The sequence below is a fragment of the Pecten maximus genome, chromosome 2, assembly GCF_902652985.1.
Source record: "Pecten maximus chromosome 2, xPecMax1.1, whole genome shotgun sequence".
NCBI lineage: Eukaryota > Metazoa > Mollusca > Bivalvia > Pectinida > Pectinidae > Pecten > Pecten maximus.
This window is the reverse complement of record NC_047016.1, coordinates 37470771-37488139: the sequence shown is the minus strand read 5'-3', so window position 1 is coordinate 37488139 and position 17369 is coordinate 37470771. Positions and strand designations below refer to the sequence as shown.

Below are 17369 nucleotides of genomic sequence, written 5' to 3'. Positions count from 1 at the left end.
AACATGAACCACGCAAACAACGATAACATTAACAACAATATCAACATCAACATAAACATCTACAACATAAACAGACAACATAAACAACAAACCGTTTTTCGTAAATCTAGATTAAGATATAATGGAAATAAGCAGGAAAGCATATCAGGAGGATAAGAAGAATATGTTTCGGTTTCAAAGACACACCATGTGATTCTACATCGTGAAGGTCGAATCCGTGCAATCGGAACCACACCTAAGGGGCAAACCCGTAATGGATATATCAGCAACTAAAAAGGTTTTCATTTTCATTCTCCATTCCCATTCTCACAATTCCATCCTCTCTATACGTCTTCCTAACTAAGCAGAGAAACCCAAATAGCTAAAGAGAAATAGTCTTATCCATCTTTAATTATTCCTTCAGTAAGTGTGGAAATGGTGTGTTCGGCCACCCCGGTAAGTTGCATGTATAAATGATCATTTCATGGGAACTTGAGTATTATTTAATAACTTGTGTATCTTTTGTACAACCCTTTGAGATTGCAGGTGGTAGACACTGCTGGCGATGGTGGACTTCAGTTCCAGATGTTTCCCGTAACCTGCATGCCGAGCCATTTGGATAGTAGTTCAAAATATACACTTCTTGATCTTCTTTTGAAATCCATGACTGAAAATAAAATTTATTCATTTATAAGTCTTTTTTCTTTTGCTTAAGAGTCCTAAAAGGGGCGAAACAGCTGTATGGTAAATTAATTATTTTTTCCGTTCTGTACCAAATTCTAATTAATTTGTTTCGAAAAGTAGTTCTATCTTGCTAGTCTTTTATACAATTGTTAATTGGATCACATTTGAAACACTTTCTGGACTTGAGGGTTGTAAAATGACACAATTGAAAAGAAGAATTAAATGTAAATTGACTATTAGATGAAGTTGATGTGAAATAATGACTAACAAAGTTGCATCCTTAGAGAACTAGTCAGTGATATGTGGCGTTTAAAACAATCTGAGTATACAGCAATGCGAGCGAAATCGTAATTCTAACAAGATAACACGAGTGTATGAATTATAGTTAATTGATCTGCACGAGGATCCCTGTAACAGTAGCGGACCATGTATTCCGGAAAGGTGAATGGGTACATTATGCAAATCAGGAAGGAATGTGTGGAAAATAAAAATGAGCTACCTGATAAGTATAGAATATACATGTAAATGGGGATTCACAAATCAATTATTATTAATCAATTTGATAACATTTATAATGTTTGTCTTAGGAGGCGACTTAAACAGAACCTTGTGTTGGTGCCTGTCCCTGTAGATACTCTTTCCTGATATGACCCTGTCTGTTAGTGCCTTCCCCATAAATACTTGTCCTAATATGACCTTGTCTGTTAGTGCCTCTCCCATAGATACATGTTCTCATATGACCATGTCTGTTAGTGCCTCTCCCATAGATACATGTTCTCATATGACCTTGTCTGTTAGTGCCTTCCCCATAGATACATGTTCTCATATGACCTTGTCTGTTAGTGTCTCCCCATAGATACCTGTCCTCATATGACTCTGTCTGTCAGTGCCTCCCCATAGATACCTGTCCTCATATGACCTTGTCTGTTAGTGCCTCTCCCATAGATACATGTCCTCATATGACCCTGTCTGTTAGTGCCTCCCCATAGATACTTGTCCTCATATGAACTTGTCTGTTAGTGCCTCTCCCATAGATACTTGTCCTCATATGATCCTGTCTGTCAGTGCCTCCCCATAGATACTTGTCCTCATATGACCTTGTCTGTTAGTGCCTCTCCCATAGATACATGTTCTCATATGACCTTGTCTCTTAGTGCCTCTCCCATAAATACTTGTCTTCATATGAACCTGTCTGTCAGTGCCTCCCCATAGATACCTGTCCTCATATGACCATGTCTGTTAGTGCCTCTCCCATAGATACATGTTCTCATATGACCATGTCTGTTAGTGCCTCCCCCATAGATACCTGTCCTCATATGACTCTGTCTGTCAGTGCCTCCCCATAGATACCTGTCCTCATATGACCATGTCTGTTAGTGCCTCTCCATAGATACATGTTCTCATATGACCATGTCTGTTAGTGCCTCCCCCATAGATACCTGTCCTCATATGACTCTGTCTGTCAGTGCCTCCCCATAGATACCTGTCCTCATATGACCATGTCTGTTAGTGCCTCTCCCATAGATACATGTTCTCATATGACCATGTCTGTCAGTGCCTCCCCATAGATACTTGTCCTCATATGAACCTGTCTGTCAGTGCCTTCCCCATAGATACTTGTCCTCATATGACCCTGTCTGTCAGTGCCTCCCCCATAGGTACTCCTCATGACCTCGATTGCTAATGCCTCCCTCGTAAACGCTTGTAGTCCTATGAACCTGTGTGTCAGTGTCTCCCCCTATATATACATCTCCTCATATGACCATGTATGTTACTGCGTCCCCCATAGGTACTTGTCCTCATGACCTTGACTGCTAGTGCCTCCCTCGTAAACGCTTGTTGTCATATGACACTGGCTGTTGCGATGACGTTAAACCCCGTCAATTCAACCTCTTCTTCAGTAGTATAACCAATACAGTGGCTCTGCTTTGAATCTAAAATGGGTGGTTTATAATCCGGTATTATTCCGAGTAATACTCTTACATAGTGTTATTGTCTGTTTATTTTGGCACCAACAACATTTACATATTGCCCTTTGATAAAGGATCACGTTTCTCATCGCAAAGGCGACATGTATTTGTTATGCCAAAATAGAACATTGTGTTCGTATTCTGATTTGGCATAACAAATGTACATATCGCCTTTGCGATGAAAAACGGAATCTTTCATCAAAGGGGCGACATGAGAATGTTGTTAATGCCAAAATAAACAGACTATACATTAACATTGCAGGTCTATGAGATGTTTTCGTCTGTACCAATATGGTAATAATGCGCCCGTCTGTGTCAGTACAAAATAATGCCATTTGCTTTACTTTAAACATATCACAACAAAAACATTTTTTTCTTTTTTGTTAAAAACCCAAGATAGAATATTGAAAAAAAATCGGTGGATTTTTAGTGGGGTTTTTCTGCTTATGACACACATGTTACCTTTAAATTGGCACACAGATAACAAGGTATATTTATTTACATACGATCAGGAGCGTGACATAGATAAATATTCATGTACTAAATATGCCCGCGAGCAGAATTTCTACATTTTACCTATTCGGTTCACGCACTTCAACTAACCAGGCAGTCTTCCTTAGGAGCGAGTATAACTCTTGGTAATCTATCTCGTTATAAAAGTGCATGGGTGTCGTTCCAGATCTCTTAAGATTCCTTATACTCCGAGATATAATGTCATGGATTACCATCAAAATGATAATCAAAATGATCTGCCTTATAACTGTCTTTTGGAGATTACAAAGTACTAGTCAGCTATTTACATCTTAATCAAAGTTGATTAATTTTGCCGTTTTTCTTTCATCACTGATTCGATTCTTTCATCAAAGAGATGCTTTGTGCACAGATGCTTCGATTTTGTAATGATATATTATATATTTACAAGGATAAAATAATAATATGCGTATCTAGAGAGGAACTGTTAGATTTCTATGATAAATGTATATGTGTTGGTAAAGCCATATCAGAAAAGAAACCGAGAGAGCTAGAAGATGTGCGTCTTACCTCCAAATACGCACTACATACATAAAACCACATATTTACAACATTTGAATACCAGGTACATATTTAAGCGGTTATCTTAATTTAGCACTTTCCGCTCTGGAAGCGTTGAGCTAAATCATTTTTGCGCCAAAAAAACCTTTCTGTGATGTTTTCATAGCAAATAATGATGATGCGCTGATTCATGTTTCGCTAAATTAAGGTTTCGTATTGCGCTCAAATATGAGTGCGCCAAAATTGGTACGTTTATAGCATAGCATGTAAACATGAGGGTATATTTTCTGTTAAACGAAATATGGAGGATAAAATTGTATAATTCTACATTTGACCAACTGATTATAATTAGTCTTCATTAGTCCAAATTTTGAGTATATATACAATTTGACTCCCATTTAAACGTTTGATGTTTTCTGAGATTGTTTTGATAAATTTTCTAGTCTATTTCATCACTCGATACATGTGTTTTGTTTGGAAGATCATTCTAAAAAAAAACATGATCATCAAATGATAAAATGCATTTTCTAAGGCGACGCCTCCAATAATAATATTTAAACGTTGACGAACCCTATAGGTCAAAGTGATGCCAAAATAACGTCATAGCATTTAATATATTTCAATGTATCTAGCTACAATTCTGTGATAACATTCAGTTTAGCATGGTGTATATGAGAGATCCCACCGCAGGATGTAAATTACTATCAAATAAATTCTAGATTTCAAACATAAAAAGTAGCCAACCCTCCGCTTCAACCTGCATGCATTACATCAATAGAATTATATTAAAATTAATAAAGTATATCGCCATGAATATCCAATGATATTCTCCGAAACCTGAATAAATAATTACTATTTATGATAAGTGGATTATCACACTTGTCCAGGACGTCTCATTGTACCATTGTTTTGACCTTGTGGTGAAATCTAGGGTACGTAACATGTTTAAGTGACTGCGACTATCATAATGCTTTGATTTGCAAGATTGCGACTGCATGATGTCCAAGTTAAGAATTTCTTTCCCGGAAGTAATTTTGATATGTATACAGCTAAATGTATATATATACACACCTGTGTGAGTCATAGGATTTTCCTTACCTACAGCTTGCGTCCACGTTTTCCTAACGGTAATATTCGACGAATTGCGTGATGATCAAGAAAAGGTATATTGAATCTTCTTATTTGTTGTCGACATATTTACATGATTTGTTAAGAATCGTTGGAGTATGTTAATGTGTATATTTCGATACTGATACTGAAGTTTGTTGCTGATGTGATCTGCGACATATCATATAATGATATGTGATCATGTATACCACATAACATCCTATATATATATTATATACATAGCTACTCACCTTATATATATGTATACATATGTACCTGTACGTATTTGTATGTACTTATATGAAGCCCGGATTTTACCCGTATGTACCCTGTATGAACCATAGATTTGACATGCATGTACCCTGTGTGTATTGCATGCACCCTGCGTGTAGTTATTTGCACGCTTCGTATTTGTATGTGTACCTGTATTTTACCTGTACCTTTATGTTAATTATGTAAGCCTTTTTTGCCGTATATTTAAACCTTGCACTGCTTTCATTGGTATTAATTGGCAATATGATTACGCGTGTGAAATTAATTTACCTGAACATTGTGATATGGACCCAATATGTCACCATGGCAAGTCGGGGTATACGAAAAGAATGTTTTACATGTAATCCATGCATGTGGAAGGCACTTATATGGAAATCACTACATGATTATGGTATCAATTTTGAGCCGTCTGCATTGAAATGATCACAACACATCTGCTAAATCTTATAATACCATTTGGATTTTTTTCATTACTCTTACTTCTTTTTTCGTTACTAACGACATATTTGGCAAAGTTTCACTGTTATGATTTGGTTTTGTATTTTACCCCATGACCGAGATAAAACAAAATCCATGAAATTGGTACACATGTACTTACTTCTGTCTGTTTGACGTTTAATTTGCTGGTTAGTTAGTGAAATATTCTCAGCAAGTTGACCTTTTGATGTAGCCCGAGGACTTGATACGCTAACTTCTTTCAGTATGGCAATTTCAATATAAAATCGACGTTGTGTGGGTTATACACGTGAATTTGGCTGATGCTAATGAATATTACGTAGAAATTGGAAAAAATATGGAAGGCATGTGGCATGTCCATATCAAATCAATTTCATAATGACATGACAATCATTTATGTGAAATCAAAAGTTTATCTAAGTATAACGACATAACAATATTTTCTGTAAAATTACATGTTTATGTAAGTTTTAAAACATGGCATAATCATCTATAAAATTACATGTTTATATAAGTGTAATGACAAGACATCATAATCTATAAAATTACAACTCTAATAACATGACAATCATTTTCTATGAAACCAAATGTTTATGTAAGTATAATTATATGACATTATAATCTGTAAAATTACATGATTATATAAGTGTAATGACATGAAAAAAGTATCTGTAATTTTTATGTAAGTGTTATGACATGACAATATTTTCCGTTAAAGTACATGTTTACGTAGGTGTAATAACATGACAATATTCATATTCGTTAAATTATATGTTTTTGTGTTATGACATGACAATATTTTCTGTTAAATTACGTGTTTATGTAAGTGTTATGACATGACAATATTATCTGTAAAAATTATATGTTTATGTAAGTATAACGACATAACAATGTTTTTCTGTGAAATTACATGTTCATGAAAGTGTAATGACATGAAAAAATAATGTGTAAAATTACATATCTATGTAAGTATAATCACATTAAAAAATAATGTGTAAAATTACATATCTATGTAAGTATAATCACATTAAAAAATAATGTGTAAAATTACATATCTATGTAAGTATAATCACATTAAAAAATAATGTGTAAAATTATATATCTATGTAAGTATAATCACATTAAAACATAATGCGTAAAATTACTTGTTTATGTAAGTGTTATGACATGACAATATTATCTATTATCTGTGAAATTACATGTTTATATAAGTATAGGTTTATGAAAAAATAATAACATGTATGTAAGTGTTATGACATAATATTATTTGTAAAATTTATATAAGTATAACTACATGACAATCTTATTTTGTGCAATCAAAGTTTAAATGTAAGTTTAACGACATGAAAATATTATCTGTAAAATTTCATGTTTTGTAAGTGTTAAGACATGACAATATTTTTTGTAAAACTACAAGTTTATATAACTACAATGACATGACAATAATTTTCTGTGAAATTACAGGTTATGTAAGTATTATGAAATGACAAATTTTTCAGTGAAATTGCATGTTCGTGTAAGTACATGACAAGTAGAATGACAGAAGTTTATTTATATTTGTATAATAGGACAGTTGTATATTCTACAAATCATTTAAGCAGATATAAGCATGATGAAATGATCGTAATCATATTCTGTATATATAAAAATATGGTTATGTAAACATAAACATGTGATAATAAATTCAGTAATATATTATGCAACCATACCTCGTTGCTATTTTACATGCAACAAGTCAACATAAAGGTATGCATTAGCCTATCAGAGCCATTTGGCGTTTTCATTTGCGAGCAATGTCCTCTTGTCACATTTGACCTTTTGACATCTGATATTACTATAGACATGCATGTACATGCATAATTGTGAGTGTGCGCTTGTGAGGACACCTGTATGCCAGCTCTACATACAAACACGTCCAAGGATCGACTGCAGAAAATAATGAAACGATAATTCAAATTCCAAATCGATTAAAAGATGCTAAGGGCCTAGATACATAGAAGGCGCTAAAGGAAAACCAAAATAAGTCACAAAAATGTCAAAATCTATAGGCGGAGCTGCAATAGCCTAATAATCATTAAACATAGTTTTCAGTAATAATTCCAAAATAATGAAGATCATTGAGTGGGTTATTATTACAAGTGTGTTCATTAATGCTTCTTCGATCGACTTGAAGCTAATGAATTAGGATATGACATGTTATATGTATATAATTAACTAAAATACCATATTTTCTATAGATTTTGAAGAACTTATACCCCGGGTCTATGATATGAATAACCATATACGAAGCTCAATAGCCAATGCACTGATAGGAATCTTCGTCCATTAGATAACTTTCGATATGACAGTGATGGTAAGACTCGGTGCCAGTATCCTATAGTTTTGTCTGTAGTTTAGTGTTGCACCTTAGAAGTATCCATTAAAATGCTTTCTATGTAAAGCCGCTCAAAAATATGGATATTGCATTTGTGAAATCACCCAGCTCAGTCGCCACTCCCGGATGCAGTTATATTTTATGTAACGATAAAAGTTAATCTAATACCCCGGTCTGCCATTCGGTAATATGCCTGTCACACTATACGGAAACTAATACCGGTAACTATCAACTAGAAGTCTGTCCATATTGGGTCTGGTATATTTGAATCACTTTCACTTCACAGTATCATTCTCTTTTTGTAGGTTACTGCAGTCAACAATCGACAGCATTTAACCAGAAATGGTTGACGGATTTCATCTTCCGGAACATGTGTCTGCCGTATCTTTGCGTGCCCTTGGATCTTCGACTCGGCAGTTTCTCGCTATATACCTCGATCCGCCATCTTGTACAGTAAACGATGACGGTGTCACAGCAGATGCATCTGGCTTGGCAGAATTGGCCGGGTTTGATAATCAGACGATTCGATATTTTGAATCTAAATCCAGCAGAACCAGTGAACTTTTGAACATGTGGCGGTATCGACAAAACGGAACCCTGGGTAATCTCGTCGGATATCTCTTGCAGCTCGAGAGATTTGACTGCCTGACTGATATATGGCAAAAATTATGTACGTAACAGGTATTTTAATAAATCTAATAGACATTTGTAAGACATGATTGTGTTGTCAGCACAAGATGTGTACTTCCGTATGTTCTCACTTAATTTCAGTTTATATCATTGTTCTTTCGATTAAATATTGCTAATGTCAATTGTTATTTGTGTACGCTCTCCATGACTCACCAATCATTTCAAACAGTCTAGTGCATAAGCAAGCTTGAGATATTTACATGTGCCTTCTTTTCTTTCTATTTAGTGACCGACGCTTACAAGTGGACAAAGCGGTCACGTGCTCGCGACTCTTCATGTAAGTAAAATGATGACAAGTGTTTAGCTAACTTTTGACATGATAAAAACTCATGTTGGCAAATCAATACTTGGACTTTTTGTTGGTAAAAAAACATCATAATTGATGGCCCACATTATATAGTTAAGATATATAAGTGTTGGATAAACCCATTGAAGCTAACCACAAAATCTAATAGGTTGTCACATGTCGTCTAGAGGATTCTGACGTAATATTAATGATATTTTGAAAGATACTTCAATCTACTATAAACAGCATACCATATATATATGACATATATATATATATATATATATATATATGTAGAATAAAGTTGAAATGTCCATGTGACGGTAAATAATAATAAAATAAAAAGCCAAACACAGATCTGCTGTCTCCCTAGTACTTTCGCGGCTACATTCTGCCGCTCTTCAGGGGATTCTATATATGTATATGTATGAATCAATCAAATCAAGGCAGTCTCACCTATTTTGACGGTAAACAATACATCTTAAGAATAGAAGTACATTGTAAATACATTTCCTCATACTTGACACTGATTGAGTTTCTTAACGAAAACTTCTGAAAGATGTTTTTTTAATTTTAATTCAAATATTTGTTTGAGATCTTAATTCAAATTTTGTCACGCATGAGACATTACGTAGCTGCTTTTACTTTAATTGAATAAACATTACAACATGTAGCATAAATGCCTAAAGATAACTATTGGAACGTCTGGCACACAACATTAGCATGTAGTTTACAAAAAAAAAACAAAAAAAAACAAAAACAAACAACAACAACAAACAAAGAACAAAAACAACAACTAAAACTCATAGAGTCCCGTTGATTATAAAAACACCATACAGCACGGCATACATTGGTTTTGTACCAGTAATGGAGTATTCTTTTGTGTTGAAGATGGTGGGTTAAATACAAAGGACAAGCGTTAAAACAGTATTAATGAATGTGGAACTAGGAGAAACACAAATATATTCTTATTGGGATATATCTTACCATAAGCCTCTACATCTAACCCTTGTGTACCTACTACAAGTCTATCTTAGAATTCCTTAAGATTATCCTGATTTAGTGTATGCACTGCATTTCTGTCAGAGTCATGTACGGATGATCCTTAAAAAAATCAGTTTCCTCAATATTCTTTAACTAAAGGAAATTCGTTTACTTCAAATTCCCTGTAGGAAAGCATTGCATAATTTAAGGAAGTTCCAAAGATTTCCTCTGCACTCAATAATGCTTTCCTATGGGAAATTTAAAGTTAAGGAATTTCCTTTAAGTTAAAGAACTTTGATGAAATCCCGTTGGAAATAAACTTTTCTTTGCTTTGATGAGTCATCTCAAGTTATGTTATTTGTATTCATGATCTTGTCAATTATTAACATTGTTATTATATGTGCAAGAAAACTGTCAACATGCATATATAAATTATGTATGTCACTTGTTTGAATAAACATATGTATTCATATCATTATCAAGTCGGAGACTGGATTACTGGAATAAAGTTCAGTGGTCTTTTTTTTTTTAAATCGTTGGAGCATGCATACAAAGGAGGCAGACCATAGTGTTATAATAAAACATGTCAAAATGTGTAATAACTAAGAGGGAACCATTTTTTCAGCAATATTAAAACAATTGCATTCACAAACTATTTGGCTACCATCGGACTGATCGATCTTCAATGCGTAGGAACCTTGATCGACATAACTTTCGACTTCTGCACGAAGTCGTCGCTTTCTACGGAAGAGCATTAGGGCCATGAAGCAAAAAAAATAAATTCATTTTTTCGAGTTAATAACTCGAAATTTCGACTTACTAACTCGAAATTTCGAGACAATAACTCGAAATTTCGAGATAATAACTCGAAATTTCGACTTACTAACTCGAAATTTCGAGATAATAACTCGAAATTTCGAGATAATAACTCGACATTTCGACTTAATAACTCGAAATTTCGACTTAATAACTCGAAATTTCGAGATAATAATTTTAGTTATGGAGATTGGTAATGCACTAGATTTAGTGAAAAAACATGTTTCTCTTAATGTCACTACTGTAAATATCATGTTTTTGTCTGACAAATAGGACATGATATTAAGAGGAATGCACTGTTTGTTTATGTATATATACACTGTAGTTGAAAAATATAAATTCAACATGACAACTGTTGTGTTTTGTTAACGTTTTCAGGCCTAACGGCCATCTTCAGGCGATTAATTTATTCAACGTCTAGGTTACCACATTATGACGTGTATATGCAGGTACATGTGTGACCATCTTTCAACTTTTATGAAGTTTTAAGCAGAATTGTTAAATTCATTTAATCAAAGTCTTCGATAGCATCTGTACTTGTAATTCCGTGATTTGTCTAAGACTGAAAACATAGATGAAAGGCCCCTCCTTATAGTCATTATTACCTCCACTATCAATTTACTATAAGCCTTCTTAGTTCTTGGGCCCTTTTAAGTGGCCTCCCACATACATATATACACACAAGAATGGGAAATCAACTTCATCTTCTCTATCAGTTTAGGTCAGGATGATTCATAGCCAATTCGTCTTAATAACCAAAAGTAAAATTAGTTTGCTTTCGTGAGATCCCCCTTTAAGTGAATATGATAGATTGTGTTGAATATACTTATGATTAACATAGAAACACAAATGATGAATAAAGACACTAAATCTAGTGCATTACCAATCGCCATAACTAAAATTATTATCTCGAAATTTCGAGTTATTAAGTCGAAATTTCGAGTTATTATCTCGAAATTTCGAGTTATTAAGTCGAAATTTCGAGTTAGTAAGTCGAAATTTCGAGTTATTATCTCGAAATTTCGAGTTATTAAGTCGAAATTTCGAGTTATTATCTCGAAATTTCGAGTAAGTTAGTCGAAATTTCGAGTTATTATCTCGAAATTTCGAGTTATTACCTCGAAATTTCGAGTTATTAAGTCGAAATTTCGAGTTATTAAGTCGAAATTTCGAGTTATTATCTCGAAATTTCGAGTTAGTAAGTCGAAATTTCGAGTTATTATCTCGAAATTTCGAGTTAGTAAGTCGAAATTTCGAGTTATTAACACGAAAAAATGGATTTATTTTTTTTGCTTCATGGCCCTAATGCTCTTCCGTAGTTTTCAAATGCGTGGTCCATTTTTTTAATCAGCGGTAATAAAAACTTTACATTAGTTTAATGTTCTACACAAAGAGAGATAGTGTGCTACTGTTTGCACTGTTTCTAGGTCGTTGGAAAGCTCAAAGCTTGTGTGACCGCTCTCATAGGTTTCGTTAATCCTTATTCACTGATTGCAATAGAATCGGTACAACACAATGTTGATTCATATTTCCAGGCTCCGTGGAGAGTTTTACTGGTAATGGACCGTCGACCGAATCTTTGGATGGTTTGAGCGCGTCTGCCGAGTCAGAGAGTAACTTCCTGACTGTTGATGATGGTAAGTTATCTCTCAATCTCAAGATTCAAGAAAGTGTTTTTGTCCTTTACAATGAAGACAAAGTTTAAGCTCAGAAGAGCTACATTATTACGACTGTTATTCTAAACAGACATGGAAATAATCACTAATGCTTTATAACGTGGACATCAGTTGAATATTGTTTTTGTTACATGAATTTGTTATCACTTGTACCAAAAATAATAAATAGATAAATAAAGTAAGTTTAAAGTACACTTGATTTCCCATTTATTAACATATACATGTACCTATCTTGAACCATCTTGTGATATATATATATATATATATGATACACATTTGCTACATTGTAGTCGTTTTTATACGACAATGCTTTATTTTGAATATTAAAATGAACAAAAATTTGTTTGGAACCATACTGTATACGTACATGTTTTAGCGGTAATATTATTTCATAGCGGTGATACTATTTTCACTCTTTCGTGCTGAAATAATTGCACTAATTAAACTTTTTATATACACAAAATTATACTACTTATGTAGTAAATGATGAGGATGCTCCAATTGATGTACGAGCTGTTCGGTCAAAATTTGGTGACATTTTTGAGCACATCAAAATGAAAATTAATCACCAACAAAATTGTATTACTAGTATTCATATTCATATCTTACTTTTGTTTACAGTTAATGCAGGCCAAATCCAGATGTATTCGGCATGTGTCTGTTGTGCTGACGCCGACCTTGGCCTCGCACGTGACATTGTCCGCGAGTTGTCGAAAAACTCTAAACTCTTTATCCCTCAAGACCATCTCGTTGGAGGGGCGTATGAATTTGAGGCAACGGCGGAAGTGATAGAAGACAGGTAAGTAAGCATGTTAACTAAAGTATTATCAACTTCGAATTCAGAGTTCACACATGATATTCTTTTGAAATACAATATTGCTAAAGGAGAAACGTATTGAATTTTTCGGCTTTTGTGCATTCCAGATAATTATTTTGATCTTTCGATTTATATAGAGTTGTTCGGTCACCTCCTAGATAGCATCACTTTAGGTAATCAGTATCACCAACGAACCCTACAAGGACGAACAGAAGTGTGGTGCGGTTTGATTGATTATTGGCTCTACTGTATTTATTTCATCTACATGTATCTATATATATTTTCAATTTGTGTTGAAAGGCGCTAGTTTATATCCTGTGTGTATTTTGAACAATCCGCTTTCAATTTCAAGCTAATATAAAACTCATCAAAATTGATTAAAAAATCGTTAATTCAATTATATGTGGGAAAAATGAAAACTCTGTTACAAATCCATCTTTTTTGTTCTAAACGTGCCGTTGAAATGGACTGGAACTTCAGGTCCGCGGAATTGCTAGATTACATTTTTGTTTTTTTTTAGTTTGGTGTCACATCTGTGACAAACATTACGATAAAGTTATAAACGTAAAGGTTCTGCTGTTCTTAACCCCAATACTAGAGTCAAATGTTAGAATGTATGCTTAGGATCTTCACTACTGTAAGTCAATATTTCGTCCAAACTTCAATGACATTCCAATAAAGCGTAAGAAATAGGAAACTGATTTGCTACACAATCACAAATGAAATTTGAAAAAAATGAGAGAAAACACAATTTATAGCTAAAAAACAAAAAACAAAAAACCAACGCCCCCCCCCCCCCCCCCCCCCCCCAAAAAAAAACAAAAAACAAAACAAAAACGAAAAAACCACACACACAATTGTTTGTAAGCATGCACAAAACCGGTGATAACTGCTGAGTAAAGAGAGCTGTCGTTTTTTTTTTTATTCATACAAACCTTCTAGCCGACCACCAGCATTTCGGAATGAACAGAAGATGCATGGCTGTCATAATTCTACAAAAAACAGATAGAACACCAACATCAACACTCAGACACACATTCAAGAATGACCTGTGGTTTTGAATAAATTCGTAACCTTTATTATCCAATATCTACCATCATCATTCAAAATGACTATGCATTTTATCACAATGGGCTACTGTATTCAGTTAGAGAACGCCATTAAACTTTCCATTGTGTTTGAGAAAGGATACATCTCGATCCACTCTAATAGCTCTATATCAGCCTATATATATTCTCGTGACATGTTCCGAAATTCGTTCACACCTTCCTCACATTAAAATAAAACATCACGATCCCTTTACTTAGAAAAGAGTGCTGTATAGAAAGTTTGAAAGTGCCTGTTTATTTCAATTAATGAAGAATAATATTCACGACGCTTTTTAAAGTATCCCATGATACAGATGTGATTTTTCAGTACACCGACGCAACCGTTCATGTTCATACGTACATTGTTAAACTCTTCTTTCACAGATGTGATGGTCGCCTTGTAGTTTTACTGTCCAACCATTACAACAACTCACCAGCATGCTCCTTCGCTACACAGTTCGCCAAGGCGCTTGATCCGGGTAAGTCTCTGTTCCGGATTCTGTGCTTAGATCATATTCACAACATCTGAACTATTCAATGCAAGTACACCATTTAGTTATTTTGTATTTGATAATGAACTAAAATTCAATTATATTATTGTATTAAGTTTTACAGCTCATCTACATACAAATACATCTCGTATATTGTGTGAAAAAGGTACACAGGTTTCGAATGGATCCAAGGGAAGATTTAATCGTGCTATGCTTTGCGATAATATCCCTGTATTCTTCCCCATCAGCATATTTACATTTCATGCCCTTTCCTTTAAATAGAATAAATATACATGATTGAATATGGAAATATGGTAATGTACAGAGCAATATAGAAACATGCGATTTTTTTTTTTAGATTTTTTTTTTGTTAAATGCAAGCGATAAAGTATATTTCCCGACATGCTACTTAGATTTATTTAGAAATCAAATACATCATGAATAATTAATAATCTCTAGGAGCATATATATTTTCACCGGGGATCTTTCTTGTTTTTGTAGACGCTCGTAGAAGACGTGTCATACCAGTTGTGACGCAAGAGGGAGCGAACTTCCCGCGAATTTTACGTGGCATAAGCACTATCAAATACTACAGGTGTGAATCCATGACGTCATTCCTAACACAGATCATTGCTTCGCTTTCTTACAAATCTCCATCAAATAAGAATGGCGAAGCTAGGAAAACATCTGCTCAACAAAACAGAAATATTTCAACTTTTTCTTCCAAAACTTCGATGGAATTCCCTAAAAATTCTTCAGTAATATCCACGCCAACTGGTGTTTCATCATGTAATTGTGTGAGGCGATCATCTTTAGCCGCAGACAGACGTAATTCAAACGTTTCAATAGCATCTATGATATCTAACGAGTCCCGAATTACAAACAATAGGAGTTCATTGTGTTCGTCGAATGATTCCAATTTGATGTCTTCTGCTGTACGACCCGGATGTGAATTGTCTTGTCGATCAAAAATACTTAATATCAGTCCGAATCTCCTGAATATGAACGAGAATGAGGAGTCCCAGTTTTACGGAGAGAATTGCTCAACATATTCCTCGACATTGCCAACTGAAAACAATTTTGGTCGATCAAAGTATAACGACCTTTCACCAGGAAGTGACGTCATGGCAAGACAACTGCTAGCAGACTGTAATAAAGTTCCTCCCACATCAAAACTAAACATCACTTTTGACCAAAATGTTAGCGTCGAAACCACTGGTGTTAAGACACAAAATAACATGAAGCCAAAGTCCTCGATAATTGCTACGTTCAAACGTGTTTTCGCGCGTTTCCCGTCACAAAAACATGAAGAAAAATCGTGTGTTTCAAAAGACAATGCAGAAAGTTGTCACGCAATCAATACGCCAAACATATACCAACCCTCGGCGTCTAAAGTTGGTGGTACTTCATCAGAATCGACAGAAATATTGGCATCGTCATTACCTGTAACCAAGCCGTCAGAATTCCAGCAGATGGCACAACCTTCACAGAGTAATAGGAGAACAATTGTCTGCGAAAGTGACGTCATTTTTGTGTAAACCATTCTATCTAATGAGGAAGTGTATGTGCAATTTAAGATTTATCTTCAGGTCCATTATAGTGAAAAATTAAACTGAGATAGTCAAGTTTGAGATATTGTACCATTTGCATGGTTGAAAGTCCAAAAAACTCATAGTATCGTGAATCAAGTCAGACTATTTCGACACAATGGTGTTCCTATCCGCCTCTACCCCTATACTCCACCCCCCCCACCCCACCAAGTAAATATATTTGATTGAAATCCAGCCCCCCCCCCCCCCCAAAAAAAAAAAATTAAAAAAAGGAAATAATATAAAACTAAATAAATAAATAAACAAAAACAACACTTCCTGTTTAAATCTAACTATCAGTGTTATGTGGAGAAACTGTTCCTAAACCATCTTTGCTGTGTTTTCATTTGCATGCGATAGTGTTAACTTGTACAGTTGTTTGTATCTAAAAATTGAAATTCTTAGAAATTAACCACCGTTCTACATTTTGTTGATGAATGACATTCCTCGACATTTCTTGATTATTATCTGAATTGATATCCTTGAACTGTGTGTCAAGCTTCAAAGACACAAACAAGTTTATAATTATAGTTTCTGGATTTATGTTATCTTCCTGATGCAAGAACATTTTTCTGTGTAAACGAGTCCTAAACAAATAAATGTATTTGATGGATCTCGCTTGTTGATGTCACACTTAAAAGTTTACAGGATTAACGCCTTGTTGATTTTCGTAAAAATAAGAAGAGTGAGAGAGGTAAATCCCCCTCCTCAGTAAATACATTTGAATGAAATCCACCCCCCCCCCCACCTCCACCCCCCCCCGTAAAAAAACATAACAAAATGAAATTAATAAATAAACAAAAACAGCACTGCCTGTTTAAATCTAAATAGCAGTGTTATGTGGAGAAACTGTTCCTAAATTATCACATTTTTGTTTGCAACATTTTCATGTGCATGTTTTAGTGTTAACTTGTACAGTTGTTTGTTTCTAAAATTAAAATCCTTAAAATATATTCATATCGTTCTACATTTTGTTGGTGAATGACATTCCTCGACGTTTCTTGATTGTTGGCTGAATTACTATCCTTGTATAGGGTGTCAAGCTTCAAAGACACAG

At 34.4% G+C, this 17369-nt stretch overlaps 1 protein-coding gene across 1 annotated transcript; it reads left to right on the top strand.

The window, feature by feature from the left end:
• The first annotated feature begins 4712 nt into the window (after positions 1-4712).
• Positions 4713-16464, top strand: LOC117321976. Its single transcript, XM_033876629.1, has 7 exons — positions 4713-4828; positions 8181-8545; positions 8792-8842; positions 12187-12288; positions 12949-13126; positions 14617-14711; positions 15225-16464. Exons 2-7 carry the CDS (start codon positions 8218-8220, stop codon positions 16259-16261), a joined length of 1791 nt encoding a protein of 596 aa, XP_033732520.1. The 5' UTR covers positions 4713-4828; positions 8181-8217; the 3' UTR covers positions 16262-16464.
• The last annotated feature ends 905 nt before the right edge of the window (positions 16465-17369 follow it).